Source organism: Triturus cristatus, chromosome 11, assembly GCF_964204655.1.
Source record: "Triturus cristatus chromosome 11, aTriCri1.1, whole genome shotgun sequence".
NCBI classification, from domain to species: domain Eukaryota; kingdom Metazoa; phylum Chordata; class Amphibia; order Caudata; family Salamandridae; genus Triturus; species Triturus cristatus.
This window is the reverse complement of record NC_140594.1, coordinates 919,087,599-919,115,055: the sequence shown is the minus strand read 5'-3', so window position 1 is coordinate 919,115,055 and position 27,457 is coordinate 919,087,599. Positions and strand designations below refer to the sequence as shown.

The 27,457-nt window shown below is 45.4% G+C and overlaps 1 protein-coding gene across 1 annotated transcript in view; it reads left to right on the top strand.

Annotated features, from left to right (window-relative positions):
* Nucleotides 1-1,397: 1,397 nt before the first annotated feature.
* LOC146785613 (arylacetamide deacetylase-like) overlaps nucleotides 1,398-27,457 on the top strand; it is a 105,251-nt gene continuing 79,191 nt past the window's right edge. Inside the window, exon 1 of the mRNA XM_085634873.1 lies at nucleotides 1,398-1,675. Within this exon, the coding sequence (XP_085490999.1) occupies nucleotides 1,538-1,675 (138 nt within the window). The 5' untranslated portion in view covers nucleotides 1,398-1,537. The remainder of the gene's footprint in view (nucleotides 1,676-27,457) is intronic.

Below are 27,457 nucleotides of genomic sequence, written 5' to 3'. Positions count from 1 at the left end.
CCCTGGTGAATGTAAGCAAAGGTTCGTGATTTTGGCCACTGTGATATTAAATCTACTTGACCCGCTCTCAGTCACTATTTCTTGTTACACGATTTTTTGTAGGTACATGATGTTCTGTAGGTTGTCTGTGCTACAGGATGTTCTGTAGCTGGGACATCCTGTAGCAGGGAATCATGTGTCAACCTGCAACCCTGCCCATGCTGTATATCTTGTATAGGCTACTATGCTTTAAAGATGATTTGCAAATTTGTGATTCACACAAAATTGCATCTGATCTGCAGTGCAACTGAGAGTAGCCCTGGGGGCAATAGGAAAAGAGACATGAGCTCTTCTTTCTGACAGGATTCCAAGTGTAAGACTCAAATCAGTGCTTCACTTGTGTTGGTGGTTGCAGGTGGAGCCCATCGACACACATTTTTGGGGATCGTGACTTTAATCCAGAACAAGAGGCAGAAATGCAGACAAGGAGAAAGGAGGAGGAGCAGAAAGATGGGAAAACAGTGACAAATTCAGAATACAGTAATGAAACAGAACCTACAAGAGTGAAATAAAGGGACAAAGAGGGCACAGTGGTGTAATAAAGAGGAATAGTGTGGATTCCAGACCGGACAGCCCCAGTATTCAGCAACCCCAATATCGTTCATGACCCTTGCCCTTATTTTTTCCACAAATTAAGCACTTTCATAAATGTATTTGTTTGTATGAAGCTGTGTATCCATTGTGCCCTGTTAAAAAGCGGGTTAAAAACCAAACCTCTAAACCATCATACACAGACAGGTTCAGTCCATAGACAGAGGGGCCCAGCTGCATGCTTCCCCAGTATTTAAACCCTATTTAAGCGCAGAGTGAACTTGAATTCTAGAGAGCATTTTGCTAGTGTGCCCTGAATGTCCCCTTAGAAATGAGGAATTAGTGGAGGGATCAGTTATTGAACTACAGTAATTCGACTCCCCTGGTAATTCCTTAATTCTTCAGAAAGTCCCACCCAGAAATTCCGGCTGCTGAAACTAAACAGGTGTGTCTGACTCATGTTTCCACGGATGACATAGCCCCGAGAGGGCGGTAACTGCTGTTACTGGCCCCATCACATTTAGAAGCAAGAAAGCAAGTTAAATAAGAACATTGTTTATACATAGAATGATATATTTTCTAAGGAATATTTGTTGGGAATCTATTTTGCTCAGAATTGCGATTTCTTATTTTGTAAAATGCTAAATCATAAAACAGGACTCTGTCCTTTCACTCGAATGTCTTGCATGACCATGCACTGTGCCAGGTCACACAGATAAAGGCCGGAGACAATGGCTAGCAAGCCTGTTCTTGAAACTGCCCTGTGCAACCCCTGTTACTAATTAACAGCATGGAGTGCTTGTGGTTTGGCAAGCCCCTGTTCACTTGTTATTGGACAGAGGGAACCTGAGTGCAAGTTCCACCAGGTGTCTGATGAAAGCTGCCATTGTGGTGAAACCTCGTGTGTGAGTGTTCTGGCTAGAAGGAGATTTACCTCGAGCAGCTCTGAATGAGTGGATAATTTATCATGGCCTCGAAATTACTGTTCTTCACAATCGCTGCTATTTTTGTGGCGTATTGTTTTTATAAACCTCTTCCAGAAAACACCGAGGAGAGATGGAAAATGACTTTATTAAGTTGGATGTTTGGAACAGTTACACGTGTGGTAAGTTGCAAATTGTATCTTCAGACCTCTGATACGACGACATACTCTCGAAAGCACCGTTTGCTGCTATATATATTTGAAAAATGTTAAATATGCAACTAAACCCAAAAAACCTACTGTAAACATGATGGGGCTTATTTACAAGGCCCTTGCGCCACTTTTAAGTAATTTTTAAAATGGGAAAAGTGACGCAAAAGTGGCACAAGGGGCTTGTAAATCTGCCCGGATCTGTCTAAATGCATTATTTGGTATCGTACATCATATGTAGCTTATAAAGGGTTACTTACATATGTTTTTAATGTATGGAACGGTTTATGAACTAAATATTGTCTTCATGGTCAGAATATATTAATCTTTATTTCAGAATGCTGTGAATCTATGTCTTGTACATGTGTGAGGCCAGTGCTTTAAATGGGGAAACATAAGTGCAGGTACTCATCAAATTGAGCTACGGGGCGAGGCAAGGGGCGGAGCTGAGGGTGGGGCATGATTATATAAAGATACTACTGCCATCTGTCAAGTAATCATTTTGCCCTCGAATTACACTTATCAATAGTCTCAAATTGCCTGCATGTGCAAATTACCTCTGCACATGTGGGCATGGCATATGTAGACAATTAATAACCTGTCTCCTGCTACGCTCCTTTCAACTGTGTAAGCCGCCCATTGTATTTAAAGGGACATGTTAGTTACAGCCGTTTCAGCACACACCAAAACACATGATAAATGTATGAGCATAAAGTGGTTAACTCCTCATAAAAAATTAAATAAAGGCCAAGCAATGTGTTAAGCTTTAGTTTCTGCATTTTTTATATTTGCAGCTTCAGTTCTTATTTGTTTTATTAGGTACAGCATTCATACATTCTCTTGCCCATGAGCATGCACTCACACACATGCACAAGAACAAGCAGACATGCACACACAAAACATTCCTCACATTTTCTTTAACATACCATCACATAATGTCCTAATGCTCTCTCTGTCGCTTCCGTACTCACACACAAAAGCAGACATTCACTGGCACAAAAGGATCACAACAGAATTAAAAACTCTGTTTGCAATTCCTACCTCCCACGGCTTTCTTCTTGCGGACTCTCAGACAGTTGTCTGGACTTTCAGTGCCTGCGCAATTTCACACCTGGGATTTACAGTGCAGGGTCTGATCGGACGCTGTCACTCACAGCGTGATACTGAGCTTGCTCCCCTGCCACACTAACAAAATGTAATGAGCCGCCCCTGAATGATTCAGCAGCGTCTCGGCCCAGGGCTACGGTGGCGCTTTGTCTGAGAGTGATGTTCAGACAGCCTCATCCTCAGCAGCACAAGTACCACTGAGCCTTGCTGTCATGAGTACCGGTACGCTCCGTGGCAATTAAAAAGTGCCGGTACTCAGGAGGTTACAAATAAAAAGAGCCGTTACTCAGTACCGGAGAGTACCGTCCCATTTAGAGCACTGTGTGAGGCCTAATTTAAATAGAACAATGAAGACACAGAACTCTCATATGGCAATATTTATGCAAAAGCTTAGCAGCAGATGTTAACTAACTCCAGGAAGCGGTAGGGGAAGTGGAAACAGAGATAAGTAACACAAGCACTCACACTTAATAAACTGAATATCCGCCAGAATTTTATTAAACAGTATCGCCCTCAATTACAAAGCAATCTGGCAGTCGCAAAGTTCAATCGTAGCCTGGTATTTTTACCGATTAGGTCTTGCAAAGGGTGTGTAAAGGGGTCCTTTCTAAATACCCATTCCTTAAATTGTGTATTAATGTTTTGAGACTATAATCTGTAATGTTGTTCAATAATCACTCGAGGCACGTTGTAGGGACACCGCTATGTTTATTTATTGTTATTCTAGAATCGTACCGAGGAGCGCCGGCCGGCACTCTCTCCCTGTGGCTGCTTAGCGCGCTAATGCCGCGCGCACACCCCGGCGCCAACATGGCCGCCTACGTCACGTCAACGTGACGTGACCACAACTAGACCGCTACATATCTCCCCCTTTTACCAAACCGAAATAAAGTCACTTACAGTTCGCAGGTTAGTTCAAAGTCTCGGAACCTGGAAGGCCTTACAACTTGCCTTCCACTCCTGGTCACCTTACCAATGTTCCCTCGAGCCCCTTGGCTCTGCGTTTCCTCGATTTCTGTTCCTCCACTCATCGCTCCTCCGCTGTTCATATTGCCACTCGGCCTGTCCATCTCTACCACTGGGGTCTCACCCCTTAACACGCCTTCTTGCTCCTCTCCTGCACCTGCTTCTCCCATTTGTTCACTTCCGCCCCTCTTGTTCTCTTCATCCAGGTCTTCCCTGTCTTCACCTTCCGGATCCCACTGTTCCCATCTCAATATCTTGTTGCACCGGGCCATGCGGTCCTGCGACCACACGTTCCCATCACTGAGCAGGGCCGCTCGATCATAGACTTCCTTAACCTGCATCGGCTTGCTGTACTTGCTGTCTCCCTTCCTTTGTAGGGTCGCCAGCTTTACTCTCACCCATTCTCCTCTCTCTAAATGGGTGTCCTTCACATTCCTCCTCTTGTTGTAGTTGTTGGTGTAGGTGGCTTGTGCTCTCTCCAGATTTGCTCTTACTACCGCCGGGGACCATTCGCTGGTCACCACCTTCTCCTTCCAGATTCTGTTGTCGTGCGTGAAGGGTTCACGACCTCTCAATATTTGAAACGGGCTGTACCCCGTGCTTGTGGGCGTTATTCTGTAGGCCCATACCATGTTCTCCAACGCTTTCTTCCAGTCTTTATTACAGGTGATGGCCGCTTGTATAGCCCCCATCACCACTCTGTTAAATCGTTCCACCAGACCGTTGCCTGCCGGATGGTATATGGCCGTGTGCTTTACAGAGATGCCATTTCTACCCATGAATTGTTTCCATCTTTCCGACGTGAACTGTGGTCCATTGTCGCTTAAGATGGACTTGGGAATTCCTTCTCGGGTGAATGTTTCCGATAGAAACTCCAGGATGTTCTCCGTGTCCATGGATTCGCTCACCTTTATTTCTGGCCATTTGGAATAACGGTCGATGAGGACACACGTATTTCTGTATGCCCTGGTCGTCCAGCACCGGTCCTAGAATGTCTATTGACAACTCTTCCCACGGGTTTGAGGGAGTGTCGAATTTCCCAAGGGCTGGACGTAGTGGTCTCAATGTTTTGTCGGCCCCTTGACATTGGGGACACTCTCTGACATGTCTCTCTGCTCTTACGTCCATACCTGGCCACCAGTAGTTCTGTTTCGATCTGGCCTTGAGTTTTCCTATGCCAAGGTGGCCTTCGTGTAATAAGTCCAGCAGCTTGTTGATGAGCTTCGGGGGGGGGATTACTCTGTCTCCCCGGTAGATGAATATGCCCTTGTCTCCTACGGTCAGTTCTTCCTTCACTTCATAAAATGGTTTGAGGTTGGGTTTCACCTTTTTCTTGTCAGGCCACCCTTGTGTGATGTGCGCTTTTGCTTCCACCAGGTCAGAATCTTCATCATAGGCTTCAGTCCACTCTTGTATGCTGATTATCTTCTCTTGGTCCTCTACGAGGGCTACCATCTCTCCTCTGTCCGCTGGGTCCTCTTCTCCCGGCTCCATGGCCGCCGCTCGACTCAAGTAGTCCGCCACTCGGTTCTTGTTTCTAGGGATGTACTCCACATCATATCTGAATTCCAACAGTTTTAAGGACATCTTCGATATCCGGGGTGTGGCGCTGGCGTGCCCGCCCGATGTTAATACTTTCACTAACGGTTTGTGGTCAGTCTTGAGCCGAAACCGGGTACCCCATAAGAACTGCCGGAACCTCGTCATGGCCCACACTACCGCTAACATCTCCTTCTCGATGACACTGTACTTGCCTTCTGTTTCCGTCAATGCTCTGGAGGCGAAGCTGATTGTCTCCGTGTCCCCTCTTCCTCGGTCTTGCATGAGTACAGCGCCTAATCCCTTGTCACTGGCGTCAGTGATGAGTATGGTGGCGCCTTGTGGGTCGTACCCCTTGAGCGGTATGGCCTCCAGGATTCCCTTTTTGATGACTTCAAATTCCGCTTGGGCTTCTGGTGTCCACTGGAACACCGTGCTCTCCCTGGTCAGCCTCCTCATGTTGTAGGTTTTGGATGCGAAGTGTACCACGAATTTACTATAGTACTCCGCCATCCCCAGGAACGATCTGACCTCCTCCTTGTTCTTGGGGGGTGGTGCTTCAGCGATCGCTTTCACGTTCTCCGTCTTGGGTGTGATCCCCTGTCGCCCAATTTCATGGCCTAAATAGGTTACCGATTGCAGTCCCAACCGACATTTCGACCACTCTGCCGTGAGACCTTTGGCTTCCAGTGTCTGTAGTACTTTGTCTAGTTTTCGGTCATGATCTCTTCTATCTCTCCCCATCACTAAAATATCGTCCTGGAAGTACTGTACATCCTCGCAGTCTCTGAACAATTGGTGCATCATCTTCTGAAAGACGGCTGCCGCTGAGGCTAGCCCGAACGGCATGCGACAGAATCTGTAACACCCAAACGGGGTGATGAACGATGTCAGGCTTTTGCTGTCCGGGTGTAGGGCTACCTGGTGGTAAGCGGATGTAAGGTCAATGGTGGAGTACCACTGAACTCCTCTGGTTTTTGCTAACATCTCCTCTATCTTGGGAAGGGGAAACTTCTCCACCACTATGTTTTTATTGAGTTCTCTCAGGTCCACGCAGAGCCTGACCTTCCCGTTGGGTTTCATCACGACCACCAAGGGCGCCAGCCATTCGGCGCAGGTAATGGGTTCTATAATGCCCTTCTTCTCCAGGTCTTGGAGTTCTGTCTGGACGGCTTCCCTTACTGCAATGGGCACATTCCTCACTTTGTGTGCCACTGGTGTGGCTCCATCCTTAAGCACTATTTTATGCTGAAATTTCTCCATTTTCCCTACAGTGCCCCCAAACACTTTTGGGTAGTTCTTCTTCCATCTGTTCATGTCCGGCCATTCCTCCTGTTCTGTGAGCAGGATTTGTTCCTTCCCTCCTGGGTCGAGTTTTATGCCTAGGTCACCCTGGTCTAACCATCCTAGGACGGAGGGTCCTTTCTCGGCCACATACAGTTTGCACCACGCGGATCGGCCTCTGAACTCGAACAGTAGACGTCGGAAGCCTAGCATGGGAATGCGATCCCCATTGTAGGTAACTGGTCGTATGTCTAGTTTCTCCAGCTCAGGGCCTAACTTGGTTTGGAACTGTCCTTCCCACACCGCTCTCTGTATAATGGTAAATGGGGATCCGGTGTCTGCCACTACTGAAATGGTGATGCCGCCCATGGACATCTCTAGGACTGGTTTGGTTGATCTCTTGTCGTCTACGCTCAATACTTGATCGTATATACATAAGACGGTGACCACTTCTTCCTCTGGGGCTTCCTCCAGGTCTTCTGTGCTGTGGTCAACGTATTTCACCACTCCTTTCTGTTGTTTCTTCCGACACACCTTCTCGTAGTGCCCCATGATGCCGCAGTGAAGGCATTTGGCTCGGAACGCCGGGCAGCGTCTGTCGTGGGCTTCGTGGGACCAACTTCCACACCTGTAGCACGTTCTCTTGTTCACGCTGTCCGCTTGTTTCCCTTGCCATCTGCTAATCCCTTTGGCCGTGGGTAGTTTGTTTTTCTGGTCCTTGCGGTGATCTTCCTCCTGTATCCTGTTCACCATGGTTGGAGTGACCGCCTCCTTTTTGGTGGCCTCGGCGCACCTCCTCGAGAGTTCTGCCCTCTTCACTATGACCATTACTTCCTTGAGTGTGGTGTCCCCGCTCGCCCACAGCTTGTCTTGCACGTTTGCACTAGTGGTGTGCATGATCACCTGGTCTTTTATGAATTCATCTTCCCACAGTGCGTACTTACACGGGGCTGCTAGCTTCCTCAGCGCTGCTACATACTCTTCGATGGATTCCCCCACCTTTTGTTTCCTTTGCTGAAAGTTATATCTATCCACTGAAACACAGATGGTGGGCGGTATCGCTCATCTAGGTCTTCCACCGCCTGCGCATACACATCGTCGTCCGTGTCCTCTCTCTTCGTTGGTACCAGACTCTTGTATATTCTCAGTCCTTCTGGGCCCAGATTTAGTAGCAAGATGCGTTTCTTTCTCTGAGGAGTGAACTTCTCTTCATTTTCGTCCTCCAGGACCCCTATGAAGTTGTCTATATATTCCTTCCAGTCCTCCCATTTCATCAGTGGGTCTCCGGGTTTCGTTAGGAATTGCACGGGTGCAATCGCGTACCCTGCCGGGGTACTCATCTTCACTTCCTTGGCGCTCGTTCCGTCGGTGGCTTTGCTCGGGGGCTGCCTGGGGTGTTGTCGTTGTTCCCTGTATGCTCGATTCTCTGGGGGCTCTTATTACTAGACCCCACTTCCTCCTCCTTGGTAGCCAGCGCAGCGCTCCCAGTGCGTGGAATGTGTGAAGGTGGCGCGTGTGCTCTTGGCCGTTAGCGGCTTGCTTCGTCCCTGTGGCTTATATGCAGCTCGTGTGCTGTGCTGTGGCACTGCCACGCTCCTCGGTTGCTCCGTGACTCGGATCGTCCGACGTTCCCCCCGTGGCTCCACCGCTCCAGGCAGGCCTGTCTGGTGTTCCGTTTTTTTCCTTGTGACCTACTTGCGTGTCTTCCTTCGCCTCGTGGGGCCACGTGGAGTGTTGCCTCCTCCTATGTACCCGCGTCGGTCCGGTCTCCGTCCCGACCTCGTCGCCACTGTGATGTTGTTCAATAATCACTCGAGGCACGTTGTATGGACACCGCTATGTTTATTTATTGTTATTCTAGAATCGTACCGAGGAGCGCCGGCCGGCACTCTCTCCCTGTGGCTGCTTAGCGCGCTAATGCCGCGCGCACACCCCGGCGCCAACATGGCCGCCTACGTCACGTCAACGTGACGTGACCACAACTAGACCGCTACATAATCCAGTCACTAAACATTAATATTTTACCACCAAGTCAAAGGTGGTGATAACCATTCGCCAATATGAAGGGGTCTCCAAGTCCCCAATGAGAGGGTACCTTGAGCTTCATAAGTGTGGATATTTGACTACGTGTGTCTTTTATGTTTTCATGTCTGTATATGGGAAAACTGTAAACTTCTGATTTTCCACTTTATGTTCATTTAATTGATTGTATTATATGTAATCTGTATGTTATGGACAGCCAGAATAATAAATGTTATGGATGAATTACTCTTCAGTGTTGTGGTTTGGGGACTTTAAGAATTTCGATGTGCAGAGGCAAGTAAAGAATCAATAATAGTAGCTCTCATGCACAGCCTCATAGGGATCAATATTGGACCCTTTATATTCATGCTTAATAAAAAGCATTTCTCACAATTTTCGCCGAAATTGTGAGACCCGAAAAGGTCTGCGGAATCCAGCAGGCCTTCATGCCTGTGATTAGCCAATCATAGTGGGTCACAATTTGCAAACTTCCTCATGCATATTATTGTGGTAGGTCAAAGACCAATGCATTTAGTAAGATTAGGACCACAAATTGTAATCTCTTCTACTAAATACATTTCAGTACAATCCAAAAAGGAAAATGCAAATTGCGAATTGATATTATTTGTAAATTCCAATTTATTTTTGGGAATATTAGTACATGAGGCCCTAAGTCATTTTTTATTTACATGAAAGAAAATAAGGTAGTTAAAATAAAGACATTCACAAAAATGTAAGACTGAAGCAGTGAGGTATGCAAGTTACTGCCTAACTAGTACCACAGTCATTTTTAAATGTAGGGGAATTACTGGTCGTGTACATGGGTTACCACCCAATATCGTCATGTCTCAGAAATTAGTAGTGGTGGTTGGTATTTTCCACTGATGGGATGCTGGTCACACTGTGGATTCCCCACAAAAATCTGGGCTACTCAATGAACACAACAGATCACAGTAAAAACTAGAGAATTGATTTGAAGATTAAAATCAATCTTCAACTTCGTACCTTGATATATTTTGAATTCTGAGGGCTAGTGGGATGATACGAACAGGTCTGGAATTAGGGGTGGCTTACTGCACCAAAATAATAGCACAGTCCTAAAACATAGGGTCAGTTGTAAAAGTTGTCATAGCCCTCCTCTTCAGAAAAGGGCACTCCCTCCAAGTTAGGAATGGTATGGACCAGTCATGGACAATTCAGGCTCATCACCTTCACAGTCTTGGAATTCAGAGTCCTACATCAGACAACAAATATGCCCTTCAGTTCTGTTCAGATGTGCTGTGTGCAAGATCTGCATTGCTCTTCGGTGACACTAAGTCTTGATGTCTATTTTTAGGTCTCGCTGAGCCCAGCACATGCGCTGGCTCAGAGAGACATTTTATAAGGGACTTTTCAAAGTGCTACCACTGGCATAGAGCTACAGTGCATGAGGCGTGCACACGCGCAAAGCAGCCATATGGCTTTACATCGCTCTCCCTCATAGCCTCCTCTCCGCCCCCTTCCCTGCTGCTATTTCACCAGAACTCTCGCTTCTCCCCCCTCCCCCCCACCACTGATCACGTCTCACGGCCGTTCGCGCGGCCAATGCTTGTTTTGTAAAACATGACGCTGGAGAGATTAGACAAGACACCATAATGTGTCACTCGCGCAATATTAGAAATTCATCAGGACAACAGCCTTTGATTCAACATTACACACAATTCTTACTGCCCAGTGCTTCCGAGCCACGCTGTCTGTGCCCACAGCTAAAAGGCTCGCTTCAAGGGTAAGGTTTGCTGCTGTCGTCGCAGGAGTGTTAAGAGCTCACCTAGTTTGTATTTCTTAGTCCAGACATAAACAACATGGCATCTCTCACGTCCAGATACGCATGACGCATGTACTTACATGCAAGAGTGAGATTAAGGGGCAGGGAGCACCCGGCAGTCGATTAAGAGGCCTGAAGCGGACTCAACAATACGCAGCTTTGGTTATTGGCGCGCCGACATTTAATAGCGCTGAACAAGGGCTTCTGAGCAGCGCTTTTTGGCACCAGCACTCTTAGTTTGCCAAATTAAGCACCACACCCACCCCTTTTCACATCTTGTCCAGGACAGCACCTCAGGGCAGGCGGAAGCACGAAGCAACACGGATTAAACTAATGGACTTAGTTAGTGGACAAATACAAACAATGCAGCCAGCAAAGGTGACCTGTGCAGCACGTTAAGCAATAAATGCAACCTGTGTGGAATATTCTGTGGCAGTGTCCTCTTTCTAATATTGCATTTTAGCATACAGTAGTACCAAATGGAACCTGATGCTATAGGATCCATATATTTCACCAGAAAGAAAACTTTGATATCGACCAGGCATGAAGGATTTTGTCTCGCATCAAAGTATTGTCCGTTCTCTCTGCCTGAGTAACAGTCTGTGCACAGCAGAAGCCATGTTGCACACCGCAGAAAACAAGCACACATATACAGACTACTTGCAAAAAAATACAGACTACTAACAAAACAAATTAAAACAAGCATTGGCATAGCCAATAGGTCTCGCCTTTGGGACCTTATAAGTAAAAAAAAAAAGACTTCACGTTTACATTTACTGCATCCTAAATATGAAGTAAATGTAAACTTGAAGTCTTATACTTCAGTTTTTTTTTACTTACAAGGTCCCAAAGGCGAGACCTATTGGCTATGCCAAGGCTTAGTTATAAATCGTAACTAGGACTACCCTACATATTGAGATGGATGATGTCTTAAAGGAATGGGTTTAGTGTCAATAACAAGGACACGTAATGTATTATGTATTTCAGATTGATTAGGAACTATCGGAGGACGGATTATTTCTTGGAGAAACAGCATATAGAGATGCCTAAGTCCTGTACCATATTTAATGCCTCAGATTGAAGTGCCTACAAGTAGAATTGGCATTGAAAGGTAATAAGGATTATGGTAAAGGAAGAATCTTGGGAGCTATTTAGAACTATGGTTAATAGGCATAGACAACGCCTACTGCCTTACTACGCTTTCGTATTTCTCAGGCGTAGAGCAGTCATCTCCCTCATCTTAACCCTTGGGGAGTGAAAAGAACAGAAATTGAAGGAAATGTCACCATTGATGTTATACTATCAGCCCAGGACAATAAAACGTTATTAAAAAATCCAATATTTGTCCTTGAGTAATAAAGACTCTTATCTTTACAGAACAAGCATTGGCATAGCTAATAGGTCTCGCTTTTGGGACTTTATAAGTATTTAGTTATGCATCACAATATCCTTGGTGCAACAACATCAACCGTTGCATGGCTAAACACTTATAAGGTCCCAAAGGGGAGACCTATTGGCTATTCCAATGCTTGTTCTGGTTTGGAGTCAGTTCCCCACACTGCACAATACAACATGCTCTTAGTCTGGGGGAGGCCTCAATACCAGGACTTATAGAGACCCAGGTTCTGGTACTACAATGATGGGAAACAGTAACATGTGATGCTCTGCTCCTGACATGCAGACCCTGGATTGATAAATGGAGCTCCTTCCTGAAGCACAAATGTAGCTTACTCATTAGAAAAGGCAAGTGTTTCCCACTTTAAGGCACAGCAGAGATCCAGGGCCAACAAACACTCCTTCAATTTGGATGCAGTGCATTTTTGTGGGCTGCCTTCTTAGGCTTTTGCAATGCAGGGGGCAGCTAAGAAATGGCCCCAGTGTAAGCAAGCAACCAGCTGTCATGTCCACGAAGGTTAGAAGGAACAACCGAAGGGAGACCACGATTTTGTACATGTGCTCATATGTATGTGTGTTTTGGTATTTACATAGCACAAAGCTAAATGGGGAGAAATAGGCTGTTGCAATGGATGGATGGGTGTTAGATCTGGGGGTCTCTAGTTGGCAGGGTAGGTACCACTGTCCAAGTAGGGACCCTTGCTTCTCGTCAGGGAAAGGGGGATACACTGTTAAGATAACCCCTGCTCACCCTCTAGGTAGCTTGGCCTGAGCAGTCTAGGCTATCAAAGGCAATGTGTACAGTATTTGTACCAACACTCACAGTAACACAGTGAAAACACCACAGATTTACTCCACACCAGTTTTAGAAAAATAAGGTATCTTTACTAAAAACTAGCAAGACCAAATACTACAGAAAAACCAACATACAATTAAAAAGGTTACTTTAAAGATAGTTCAAGAGTTTGCAGAAAGTACTCCAGGATGTAAAAGTCAGTGTCCTGCACAATGCGACTCTTAATGCACAAAATGCGGCACTCTCGTGCCCAACAGTACCTGTAGTTGCGATAAGGTTCCCAAAAGCTATCACAAGGAAGATGGCAAAGGCGATGCGATACTCCTGAGATCCTGGGGAGGCTTTGCAGCAGCCCTGCTTCACGCAGCAGAGGCGGATGCGCCGGCTCCGATCTGTAGGGGGAGGATGCGATGACTTTGGCTTTCGTTGCGTAGGTTTCTTAGGGGGAAGCTTCACACACAGGTACGATGCGACGATCTTCGGTGCGGCTCGATGCGCGGCGTTGACTTCTGGCGCCGCAACCCTAGATGCGTCACGGGACGGGACTCTGCGTCGACACACGCAGCGACTGGATACTTTCACGCACCGGCAGTGGTGCGGCTCGCAAACTGGTTCTGCGACGACCCTCGCAGTGTCAGGAATCTTATCGCACCGGGACGATGCTCGACGCACTCGGCGATGTGGGGACTCCGGGTTCTGCGATGACGCCGCAATGAAATTCTCCTCGCACTCTCGTTCTTGCGACACGCAATCGGATGATGCATTGGGTACCAGTTACTCTTTTTCACGCTTCTGCTTCCCAGCTCCCAAACACAGCAAAAATGACCTCCTGAGGCCCCACGACTGGGCAAGCACTCCAAGGCAGGTCAGAACTCCTTCAGCAGAGTTCCAGGGGAGCTGGTGGTGAAGTCCTTTTGTTCCTGGGACTTCTTAACAGGGAGCCAGCTCTTCTCAGGCCCTTGGAGATCAGAATCAAAAGAAGGGGACACAGCAAACTCCTTCCCCTCTCTTTGGCAGCAAAACAAAACAGCAAGCAGGCAGTCTTCTCCTCTTCAGTCCTTTTCAGCTTTCTCCTTGGCAGAGGTTTCTTCTTAGTTCCAAAGTGATCTAAAGTTTAGGTGTCTGGGGTCCTCTTCTTATACCCCTCCAAGTCTTTGTCTCTCTGTGTTTCAGTGGGGGGGTTCCCCTGCTCAAACCGGTTCCTGGGGGTGCTCTGCCCTGGAGCACCTGGTTCCTTTCAGAGTGAGGGGCAGGGTCGTTAGACGCTCAGCAGGATGTGGAGCCTTCTTTGTGCCAGCAGAGGCAGAGTCCTCAACCTGGCCAGCAGGGGGTGGAGCCAGCATTGTGCTGGCAGGGGCAGCCCTATTCAAACCCCGGGACTACTCCTCCCACCCATCTAAAGCAGATCTCCCTATTCACCCTGATGCTGACTCATCCAGGCTCCTGGAGCCACCTAGCCCATCACATGACACCAGTCAGCCAACCAGCACACAGGCACACAGGAAGGTTAAACAGGAGAATAGCTACTTTCTAAAAAGTGCTATTCTCACACAGTGAATTTTTAAAACCATCTTGCTAAAAAGATGTATAATTAAATTCTGAACACAAAGATACCAAACTTGGATTTTCTATCTTGCCCTTATGGGAAGATAGGCATGTAGACAGCCTTCCCCATTCTATCCTGTGGGCAAGATAGCCTCTCAGCAGTGAAAAACTAAAATGGCTGTAATTCACTACCAGGGCATGTTACATACCTCAGTACATGCGCTACCTTCCAGATACACTGCACCCAGCCCAGGGGGGTACCTAGGGCCACCATAGGGATGCCTGACATGTACAGAAAGGGAAGGATAAGGCCTGGTCAGTGGGTGCACTGGCCAGGTCGACATGGCAGTCCTGGACTGCACATAGGCACTGTAAGCAGGCCTAAGACATCATTTTAGCGCTACTCCTGTGGGTGGCACAATCAGTGCTGCAGCCCACTAGTAGCATTTGAATCACCAGCCCTGGCACACGCAGTGCCCTTTACTAGAGGCTAACAGGTGAAACAAATATGCCAATCATGGATAACCAATCAATATAACAATTTATACAGAGAGCATATGCACTTTAGCACTGATCAGCAGTGGTAAAGTGCCCAGAGTCCTATGGCCAACAACCACGGGTCAGAAAAAATAAAGGAGGAAGAAGCAAAAAGTTTGGGGATAATCCTGCAAAAAGGGCCGCTTCCAACAATGGGAGATGATTCACAGTCCGTTATATCAAGTGTAATGTAACATACTTGCACATGTTTACATTACACAGATGCATTACATACCATTAATAATCCACAAGGTTTCCCAATTATATATCGTAGTATACAGACATTGGTTTTCAGATTTGCAGTATATGAGTGGATGACTTGATGAGAAGTTTCAAAGCCCGACACAGAAGCAACAGATATTCTAATCTTCTCCCTTTAGATTACCCCCTATGCCCTTCATACTTGCCTTTGGTCTTCCCAACCAGGCCCCCAAACAATGTCTGTTCTCAATGCATGAAATTCGGGTTTTCTGTTGAAGGAAGAGCTCTTTCTGCCTCCTCAGATAGGCAAAATGCCCTCCACCTGTCTTCTGATGCTCAAACTACTACCTAAAATTCGTCCATACCTTTCGAGTTAATTCTGTCATCTGGTTGTGCAGGTTACTATTTTAGTCACCAGGATTATTGCAATTCTTTATTTATAGGCGCACCCTCCTTTTTGACTCATAGACTTCAGTGAATTCCGGTTGGCACTGAGGGTTCCTACGTCATCTTCTGCTTCAGCATGTCTCAGTTCTTTTAATTGGTTGTCTATGTACAAACACGTCCTTTTTAAATCGATGTGAATTATATTCAATGCTTTTCTTTGTTGTAGTTCAGTTTATCTTTAACAAAAATTATTTTGTCGTGTACTTGGTTGTTCTCTTATGTCTTCTGAGGCTCAGTTGGTATCAGTTTCAAGGGTTTCCCACGTCCGCGTGAACAGTTGGGCCTTTGCTGTTGTGGTAGTGAAACATTGGAACCTTCTCTTGTTTCGTCTTAGGGCTCATGAGCAGTTAATGTCATTTCAAAAAGCCCTGAAAACAGATTTGCCTTCTCACCAGACACAGTTTTCGCAGCTCTTCTCCAATTTGGTCTTTCTAGAGCCAGTTCACCTTTTAGATAGTTGCATACTACACAAAACACATAAAAACATAAATACATGCATACATAAATAATTAAATAAATATATACATACAAGAAGCATGACACAAATACACAGTACAAATTCCCAGGATGGAATTAAGGATCTGAGTTCTATAGGAAAGAGTTGGTAGTCTGCCTTCCCACAAGGGTGCAGGTACGAAGGCCTAGGCCCTTGAACTAGAATCAGTTAGGAACAACCATCAGTCTACCCATTTCCTTGTATGTGCAGGGCAGGGACCACTATCGACTATGTACTTTGGGTAATGTAAGACTTTATGTGGGTTAGACCCGATTTAGCAGACCTCTTTTCCCTGATGATGGCATGCCAGTGAAAATTAGGTTCTCCTGTACTGGACTCAGAGCATGTTATTTTCTACTCATTAAAAGCCCAAGGTAGATTAAAAAAGATTGAACAGAGTCAGAGTCCCATAAAGTTCCTTGCCAGTGGAAGAGATTTGGGGCTAGATGTGCTAAATATTTTTGTCTTCGTAAACAGTTAGGATCGCAGAATCGGGCCATTTAAAAACCACAAAAATACCTTTTCTTATGTAAAGAACCCAAGTTGTAATTCAGTAACCCGTTACCAAATCACAATTTGTGTTTGCTATTCAGTATTTAGAAGGGGTGTGTTCGGGACTTCCCTTCCAAATGCCAATTCATGTTGGTATGTACTAATATTTTGAGACAGAAATGCGGTTGCAAAACATTTGCACTTTACAACCAACTCAAAGTTGGTGATAAACCATTAGCAAATGGGAAGGGGTCCCCAAGGGGCCCCTTCCCCTTTAAGAATTCTTGAATAAATATGTTTTCCAAGAAACCACTGCCTAAATCCTAATTTTACAGTCCTATTTTATCCACCACTATACAAAAAAAAATATATTTCTTCTAAATGTGTTTCTGACTTACAACCAATTCATTCACTAAATGTTCATTACTAAGTTGTTTCTCCTGGAGAGACAATGTACCGAGGGGAGCAACTGTATCAACTAAACAAAATCTAGACAAAAAATCTGGTTGAAAAAATATTATATCCTTAATAGCCACTACCCCATAATTGTGAAGGCAAATATATATATCTAAGTCTAGATGCACTATTCTCAACTCTACATATGCATCCCTCCATCAAGGCACGTTGAATGGAGTAGCATACTACCCATGTAAAAAGCACTTTGAAGGCTCCAAAGGATACAATACAGAAAAAACCTTTCTATTTCTTTTTAGTTATTTCTTTTGGTATAGCCAAGCTTCGCTGTTCTCACATCTAGCATTAAAAATGCCACAGGGTGGTCAAGCAATTCAGAGATATTACTCTACTAATACTACGACAACAACTACTGTTTACTAATACTACTATTAGTGCTATTACTACTATATTACATGTATTACATGTTTGCTTCAAAGTTATAATACAAAATGGCAAATTGTTTAAACAAAATAAGTAGTAACGTACATACGAGCTGTTTGTGCATTTCAATTAAACATTTATTAAGGAGGTAATCCTACTGTAGGCAATATGCATCTGAGGATTGGATAGAAAATATTTGACCAAGTTGGTAAGCATATGTTAACGGGAGTTGTCAGCAATCCTTCAAGGTTGCCTCACTGAGCTGCACAGAGTAGGAATATTCACCACACCAGCGTCTCAGAACCCGCCTCCATCCTAGGGCGAAGGATGCAAAAACAAGGAGCTGAACCCCGTCGGAGCCCAGATAGGAGACAGCAGCAACCCGAGGTCTGGGCTGACCACAGACTGCTGGATCAAGCAGCCTTCACTGTAGGGCTACTGAGTATACCCAAGGCACATGAGGCGGCACAATCGGAGGACGAGGAAAAGGTGGATCTTTTATGAGGTGAATTGTTGAACCTATGTGAGGATTCAATCAGCCTTTACCCATTACATCATGCACGCGCTCTGGCAGCTGGAAGGCCCCTCTGCATGCTGATTAATGGAAACCGAGCTGGAAATATTTTCTACACTTTGGCTTTGATGTGTAATACACCACCTTTGATGAGAAAAGGAATGCAGTATGAACAAGTTGATTTTCCCTGAATGTGTACTGTGTCAAGCTATTCGAAGGGAAGGGTGCAATCTGCCACCCACAATTGGTTCCAAAGAACAAAAAAGTGCTTGCAGGTTTCTTCTTTCAAACACCGCTCACCTTTGCTTCCGGGGATGCCGCCATCCACAGAGGGGGACTCCAATCCCCAGCCTGCTTTGCTTCGCGCCTGGAGGCGCTGACTACGGCTGCTGCACCTGGAGGGGCTTAAATTGAAATTGCAGCTCCCGCAGCGCGCAAAGTGCTGGCCCGTTTGCGCCCGTCCTAGACCGGACAAGGCTGGGCTGGGCCACCCCCCTTGGCTCCACACATGGACTATTGACAGAGGGAATGAGACAACTCTGCAGGCAATCCCAAGGTTAGGGCTCCCACAATTGTCCATTGTCTGCTACATTCCTGAAAGCCAATAAGACTTATTCCACCGCCAGGGGATTGGTTTAAAACGAGTCATGGGAAAACGTACCCCTCCCCCCGGTGAAAGGCCCAGCTACCAGGCATAAAGTCCCATTGGCTCCTCTAACTGCTCAGCTGACCGCAATCGATAAAATGCTGCAGCGGGCAATTGCAGCAGTGTCCAACGAAATCGAGCGCACTGAGAGACAACTCCTCTAACTCCTATTCTCGTCCCAAGTCCAACTCCAACGGAGCCAGGGACTCCGTCTCTATCTTTAACACCAAATGTGACTTTAGACCCAGAGCCCTCATATGCACAAGTCAAGACAGGTCCTGGTAGTGCCCCTCAGATCCTCCTGGGAGGTGGAGCAAAGAAGAAAGGAGGGAAACGGAAACATTTTATAAACAAGGGATCAAGGCAGAATAAACAAGTGCCCGACAAATGTCATCAAGCCAGCCCCCGGGGGGACAAGAAGCAGACGAGCTGTCGCAGAAGACTTTGGAGCACCCGTCATGGGTGTCTAATCTGGTAATGGAACTCAAAGCCCACTTTACTTTGACTATAAAATCTGAACTCGATTCACTAATGACATGTATTGATAATCGATCATATTTGATGGACCATTGGGTGGGCAAAGCACAAGCTATTTTCTACAAAATCGAGTCTACAAAACCCCCTACACCTGAGCAGGTCCTGCACCAAAACAAGGTAACACCAGCCATTCTCGAGGATTTACCTCTCCCTGTAGGGTCTAACACAATTGTACAAAAGGATGTAGTTCCCACTCCTAGATTGCCCACCCCACAGAGCAAAGATTTAGCTAACCCCCAACTGAGGCGCCTCCACTGTGCCCCCCTCAAACTTCTAAACAGGCACATACCAATTGCATCAGACCCCTTGGACCAACAACAAGTCCAAAATAACCAATATGCTAACAATAGCGCCCCCTCATACACTAAATTAAGAACCAAACCCGCACTACCATGCATTGATTTGCCCCCAGCCTCTACTCCATACGTCATTGTTTTAGCTGGAGTATCTGAGCTGGAAAGAGGCCCATGGGAGACACACTCAGAACTTAAAAGTAAATGCATTCATTGGTTAAACAAATATAGGCCTCTTCCCTATTAAGACCAAAGTGAAATTTTACTCACTCATAGGGTAAGCTGGCTGGGGTGGAGGCGAAAGGACATATCTAGGGATGTCTGGGCTGTTCAACACATCTTAGAATGGGGTTATCTAAGGGAGAATGGGAATATTCTCTCCTTGCCCCTGGGATATTTCTATCCCCCCAGGCATATGCCAGACAAAGAGAGAAACATGGCCAAGGGTTGGGGGTCGAACGATCAAAACAGTGCCAGGCCAAAAACAGGATGGGAACGCCCAAAAACAATGATGTATAATATCCCTGTTAATAATAGATTTAGCTCTCTGGAACTGGTAGATTGACTAAACTACTCTAATAAATGGCCCACTAATAAAAACGAGGCCAAAACGGGAAACATGCACCTGGCTGGCCTCCCACAAATGGAAGGACAAGAGAGGGAAAAAATAGTCTTGGAGAAGCTCTGTGGGGGTAGTGTTTTAACTCATACTTCCACCCCCTTTAGTACCTCAAATCGGGCTAAGGAATGTAGCCAAAGGGGAGGGGTGGGATACAAAGACACACATCAAGTTTCATCAGAGGAACGGCCTGCCAGTTAATACATTGGAACCACAAAGTACCCGGATCTTATCCTGGAACATAGCAGGCCTTAACTCGAAATTGGACTTCCCAGATTGGGGGCCAGTTGTAGACCAACCCGAGTTATGCCTGTTCCAGGAAACATGGTCAAAGACAGATTTATTTAGAGTGGGATATGTGACGTATTGTACTCCAGCAGTTCACAGGGCCAGGGGGAGACCCTCGGGGGGGTCTATGCACCTGGGTAGGTGTATACTTGGGATGCAGTGTAAAACAGATAGAGACCCAGTCCCCCGAAATCCTGTGTATTCTTCTTCCCTTTCACAATTCCATGAGGATTGCAATAATTAATGTCTACTCACGGCCAGTAAGCTATGGACAATTTTCCCACAGGCTTGATTGCCTCTCCTCATTCCTCCCCACCCTACCGGATAATTGTCGGATAGTTATTGGAATGGATCTCAAATGTCAATTTGAGGCCTTGAACGGCTTATCCGTTAGCATTCCAAGTGAGGAGGACTCAGAATGGTCAATCCCAGAACCTAACATCCAACCAACACGGGCATGGACCCCTCTATTATTACAACTGAATGCAGTCACACTTAGTCACTCATTAAGGGCTTGTAATGGCCGATTCCCATCCGACAGTCCTGGGAATTCTACTTTTGATAGACCCGGGCAGGCATCAATTGTAGACTACATTTTGGTAGATGTCAGCCTTTGGCATAAGGTTATTGATTTTAAGGTCGTCTCTCGCCATGAGAGTGATCATAACCCCTTGGCACTTGAAATATCCCTAACCCTGGCTAACGATCCCCTAAGCACATCCATAAACCCAACCCTAACTTAGTATTGGCCGAAGGAGGGAGGAGGGTACGCTGGAGGGAATTCACACAATCACCGGAAGTAGCTTCTCTCTACCAACAAATCCTCCCCTTTCTAGATGTTGCGTATGCAATATCCGCAACTAGTAGCAGTACAGCATCTCAATCCATACGGGCAAAAAATCACCAGGACCTGTTCTCTACACTGGCAGATTTCTTTTATAATCGTAACAGGCCCAGGTCAAAATGTAAACCATGGCACCCATGGTACAATAAAACATGTAAGGTAGCCAAGCAAGCCCTATTAAACTCTATCAGAACGAATGATAGATTGCTAATCAAGGAAGCCAGGGATCGATAAAAAAAAACTATAACTGGAGCAAAAACTAACTGGGAAAATGAAAAATGGGACGCAATAAAAACAGCATTAGACAATCACAACATGAGAGCCTTCTGGAACTTAGTCAAAACAGGGAAATCCGAAGGCCAATCGGCTATAGGACCAAACCTAAGGGAAGAAGTTTGGAGAACCCCTTTTAAATCTCTATATTCAAGGCCCGCAGAGGAAGAGGGAGAGGACAGGGTAAAATCACCCACCCCAGAGGCGAACGCCTCAAATTTAGATGCTCCCCCTTGCACAATGAAGGAGATCACAGGGACATTGGGTAATTTGCTCCCAGCAAAAGCACCTGGGTTGGATAGGATACCTGGGGACCTATTCCAATCCGAACCTCTGGGCACCCTACCTACAGTTATTATTTAATGCCATTTTATAAGGTATGGCCTTGCCCCCACTTGGGCCGGAGCAGAAATTATCCCCATTTATAAAAAGGGCTCTCCATTTAATCCAGCAAATTATCGCCCCATAAGCCTTATAGACGTCAGTCAAAAAATCTTTGCTCGCGTACTTCTGGAGTGCCTACAATCTTGGATAAAGGAAAGTAACTTAACGCCTTTGTAAGCAGGATTCAGGGCCAGGACCTCCACTATTGACCAGATCTTTAGATTACAACGTATCCATTGGAAAACTGTGGTTTTAGACGGTGGCAGCCTCTATTTCACATTTGTGGATCTTAAATCCGCGTTTGACTTGGCGCAGAGAGATCAGCCATGGGGGATCCTTCTCGACATGGGAGTACCAGAATACCTTTGCCACCAGCTGAAACGTTTGCACCAAGACAACTAAGCAAGAATTAGATATGTTAAAAACTGTGAACTTTCAGCCCCTTTCCCTGTAGAGAAAGGGGTGCAACAAGGATGTGTCTTTGCCCAACACTCTTTTCTCTGTTCCTAACCGGCTTAATTGAAACTTTGTTAACTGGTAAAGACATTGACGCTCCAAGGCTGGTGAATCGCAAAATTCCAGCACCTATGTTTACAGATGACACTCTCCTACTTTCTAAATCGCCCATGGGCATGCAGAGGGTACTTGAGGTATTTCGTTTCTTTTGCAAGAAGAGGGGACTGGAGATCAACCTCCAAAAAACTAAGTATATGGTTTTTAATGCTAACACTACAAATTGCCCACATCCCTAACTAGAAGGAAGGGCTCTAGATAGGGTGTACATTTTTGATTAACTAGGGATCACACACTCACCGAAAAAATCGATTGGGGGACACAAATAAAGAAAGCTAGTCTAAAATTAACACAGTCCATGGGGGGCATTCTAAAAATATACAAAAATTGCACCCATAAAGTGATAGGTCCACCAGTAGAAATCTACAAAATGCAGGCCAGGGGAGCTTCATTGTATGGGGCAGAATTATGGGGCCATTGTCCATCCACTTCCCTATCCATGCCAGAGAACTTATTTCCTAGGCAACTGCTGGGACTCCCTATGAGTACCCCATTAAAACCGCTCAGAAGGGATTGGCCCCATAGCCGATGTAGTTTCCTCTAGACCTCTCCTATACTGGCGTCGCCTGTGGAGTACACGTGAACTAGCTGACTATAAAGAGGAGTTGAAGGATGTCATGATCCTTCTTGGTGCAGGGAAACTCCCCTGGCTAGCTTACATCAGGAATTCCTGTCAGGCAGTAGGGATGGCAAATATGTGTACCACACTAGAAGAGACCTGTCCCACAATCTCCAGAAAGGCACTACTCGACTCCCACAGAGAACATAAAATGGCCCTACTATGTCAAGGGGCCAAACCAAGTAGCTTGACTTCCAGGTTTCTGGACATGAAGCAACTATACAGGACAGAACCAGCACTTGATCAAATCCAACCATTATTGACAAAGAAACTTTTTCCCGCTCCGAGCATTAACTAACAAATGGCAGGGGCCCACAAACTTGATTGCCCAGGGTGTGACCAAGTTGAAGAAACTGAACCATATTTCCTTTTCTTTTGCCCCGCATATGGAAGGCCAAGCTCTAAGTGGGTGTTACAACTCTGTAGAAACTTGGGGATCAGGTCCTACAGGCTCCTCAAGTATGAAACTGACAAACTTATTGTGTTCGCCTCTTCTAGGTTTCTCTGCTCAATGTGTTGCATTCGCAGAGCAATTTTAAAGAAAACTATTGTAGGAAAACCCTAGCCTCCAGCACCCTCTATATACGCTGCTATGCCATGTTTGCACATATCTACAGTATGAATACTGTTATCACAAATTTTCTCCCCGTGGGGTTGCTCTTTCTTTTTTTTTTAAACGTTTTATATTACCCCTTTTCATACAGTTTTTTAACATTGTTACAACCATCTACTAGATAAGTCAAAAGCTTTTTAACATTTGTTAGGAGTTTTATATATAGCAATGAAGTGGCTATTTGTTTTAATATACAATATTTTACCCCCCCTGCACTTAAGGTAGAACACTCATCTCTTGATGATTATTGTCTTGTACCCAGGTTTAGCATTGAGTGATGCTGCGAGAGAGCGCATCAAAGAATGAATTAGAAAATTCTCCACAAACCAGATTCGTATCATCTTTTAATATAGCACCAGTGTATATAAACTGTATGATGACATTTTTTAATACCTCTCTTATGATATATAAAATGTATTGTATTGTCTTTTTCTTATGTGCTTTTATGACCATAATGTCGAAATAAAGCATTTTTGATTGACTGAATATTATATCTATTAAATCATAGAGTAAACACCTGACTGAAGGCCTTTCATGAATGTTGGTTAATTAATAATTCATAGATATTTTGATCTATTCATATCCCTTGTTTCATAGACAATGGTTGCTATTTCTAGCATATGTGTCAGTGTAAAACTACCAAACCAAGGGGCAAATAGTTAGGGCAGAAAATGGAGCCTGCAACAAATGTACAAATGATAAGGGGAGCAGCACTGCAATGAAGCCCTCATTCTAACCAGTAACATCATTATTCAGGACCAAATTCTGCTGTTAAAATGTCAGCAGTGGTGCCCTGTAGAATGTGTGCAGGCCCTCTTATATCTACCAAGAAAAACAACGCAAAAAAACAGACATGCAAGCTAGATAATGTCACGCCTGGATAGAGGGAGATGTTAAATTCAATATATTTTATACTTTGCGTACACAACATTATGAGATATTCGTATTTCTTTCCAACATATGCCATAAGAACACTCCCAAGTATCTTATCCTGTTCCTATCCACAAAGCAACACATGAAAGCAATACAAATTATCCAACCACTTTCTTTAGCTAAACACATCCAAATAATGAAACAGCTTCAGGTGGCCACTGTGTTTCCATGACAATTCCTTCATGTTTTCCCAGTCAGCCCAAACACAAGGGCAGACAGCCTTTGATTGAGAATTATTCCACGCAGTGAGGAGGGTATGTTAGAAAAGGAGCAAGTGCGGTGCTTAATTTGTAAAAAAAAAAAAAAAAAGTAAATAGTGCTAGGGCCCTCGTCAGGACAGCACTACAGCTTGCACCGTCCGTTTCCCCTGCCAGTGCTGCCTGTGACAGTGTCAACACAACTAACCATCAGACTGGTTTTGGAAGAAGGTATTAGTCATTGTACATGTAAATTGAATTACTAAACAGCTATTGTTGTAGTCATACCTAAATTAGGCAAACAGTGCCACCATGTGGCACATTGTCATAAGCGCTGGTGCTGGCAATTACCTGACTGTGCCGAGCACCTGCAACCGCCAGCTCAAACAAAGCACTGTGCTAGGGTTCTTTGCAAGATACGTGACTAGTCGGTATTCACCCTTTCCTGGATCTCAAAGAGTGTAGCTCGAATTGTGAGGTCTTGCCATATCTCACTTTCATTGTATACCATCGGTTTATTGATGATGAGGTTACTGCCTGAAAGTTGGTTGATTGCATGACACTTGAAACATCAGTAAACAGCAGTTTATCACTTTAGGGAACATTTAATGATGATCCTCAAATCTACTTTGGCTTCTGAGATCTGTATTGACTAAAAGAGGCCATTCACTTTATGTATTGCCTGAGATACATGCAACACAGCATTCACCTGTTCTGTTCCAATTTCTGGAAATACCTGCTTTTGTTTTACTTTTTCACTACAATGTATAAGGAGGGCATATTTGTTTGTTGAATGTGGTGTATGAGAATACGATGATGGGTGGAGGGTGTTTTCTTACTGATGTCAGACAAGTGCACTGGACAACCATCAGTGAAGTTCCTGGTCATTGCCCCAGGGTACATATTTATCACCGTCTTATATCCATCTCTATGTGGTTACCAGACTCAGCACATCGCTTGAGTGAGGTTGCAAAACCTCCCATTGGCAGTGATAAGGAATGGTGTGTTATGTTCCTTGGTGCTCCATGTTCTAGTCGGTGGTCGCTGTTGTGCCTGTTAGACTGAGACCTAACTTGCTAATATTTCCATGGACATTGCAAAGATGATTGTTGCAATAGCTTAATTTGAATTAGACAAGAAAACTCAATTGTTGATGAGGAGTTGGGACAAGCAAATTTCTGATTATAATGGGTAGTTTAATCTTATTAAATCAGTGAAGCAGTAGTATCGCAGTTACACATAAATAGGTACTCTATCTGTGGCAGCAAAGGCAGAGGGCCATACGGCAGCAAGATAACACTGCTTCTAAATATAAAAACAAGTCTGACATTGTACTAAGCTCTGTTGTTAGCTCTATTTTGGCCAACCCTGGTACTGCAATGGTTGTCCATCCTAAAGGCCTTTGCTGGCCTTTCATTCAAATATCAATGTGTCACCTGCATTTGATGGCAAGTCTCTTCTAATAGAGTTGTGGCTACTGTAGGAAAGTGCCTCCTTTGACATGGTTAGGCACCCACTTTTTGCCTGATGTAATTTTGAACTTAAAGTGCACTGAGTCCCTGCTGACCAGGTTCCCAGTGCCAGATCGCCTTTCCCTAAAACTGTACCATGATTGACACACCATCTTTAGCCTTTGCAAGCCCAGTAAATGGTACCCCCAGTACCCAGGGCATGAGGACAGAAGGAGGCCACCTAGGTACCCATCACCTGGATCCGGCGGTGATGCTATCCCAGTCTGCGTGTCAAGGTACAACCCGAATAGTTGACATGACACACAGTCCTGTATGCCATGCCAACCCTGCACTGCATAAGATATAGATAAGCCACCGCTACGGCAGACCTTCAGCCTTTAGGCAGGGTGCACTATATCCTATGTGAGGGCCCATCAGCATGAGCCGATGGGCCTATGATATCCCGTCCATTCTGGGTGTCATAAATGAACAGGGGGGCCATAACGAGTACATGGGCTGGTTACTCGTCAACACAAGTTTCCTAGCTCTACGGTGGCTTCACTGATTTCTAAGATGTTTAGTACCAAACATCTTGTCTTAATAAATCTGTGCTGATGCCAGTATTGAATTTAATAATAAATTCACATAGGAGACCCTGCTAGATGGTCCCCTGAAACAGAACAAACCCCGGTGTTTTATCTGTCTAGTTTTTACCAGTCTGCCATCACTAGATATATTTGTGAACCCCTGGGTAGGCAGCCAGAACTCTCCTTATCCAGGAATAATGTCTGCTCTAGGTGGAGGTTGTCACACCTTCCCCCCTGCAGGATCTGCCTCAGCAGAAGCAGGAACTTCTAAGGACATGCTGCCTTTGCATCCTGCCCCCAGCCTCTGCTGTTAGAAGCAGATGGTGCCCCCAGTCCTGTTCCAAGGACGGGCGGGTGGTATAATGGGAGGTGATTCTACATTCACCCTTCACCACCCCTCAGGTGGTGCAGATGAGGTACACTACACTTTTCATGATCCATCATCTTGAGGATGGGGATAGTAGCCAATTAGAAATCAGGGCATGCCCATTCCCATGTGGAGTGAGCATAAAGAGGGTTTAGACACCTTACAAGTAGATTGCCCATTGGCTGCTACCCTCTCTCCCCTAAAAATGCCCCTAAATTCGGGTTTTAGGTGACTCCCTGAGAATCTGACTTCAGATTTGATGGACAACAGAAAAAGACCGTTGTGGTTCAAGAGCAGAGACCTGATGCAGAAGAAATAGGCATAAACCCCTAAGACTGCCAAGAACTCAACAATTGCAACCTGCTGTCTCTCTTGAAACCTGTGAGGCCCTGAGAAACACCAGATCCTCCCAGCCTTCTTCAAACTGCCAAAAATCTCCCTTTGAGCTAGAGGCTAAAGTCCCCAGCATCTGCTGGTAAAGGAACCATGTGGCAAGGACTGGCATACTCCGTGTCGAAGCGACTCACCACTGAAAAGGAACCTCCCAGT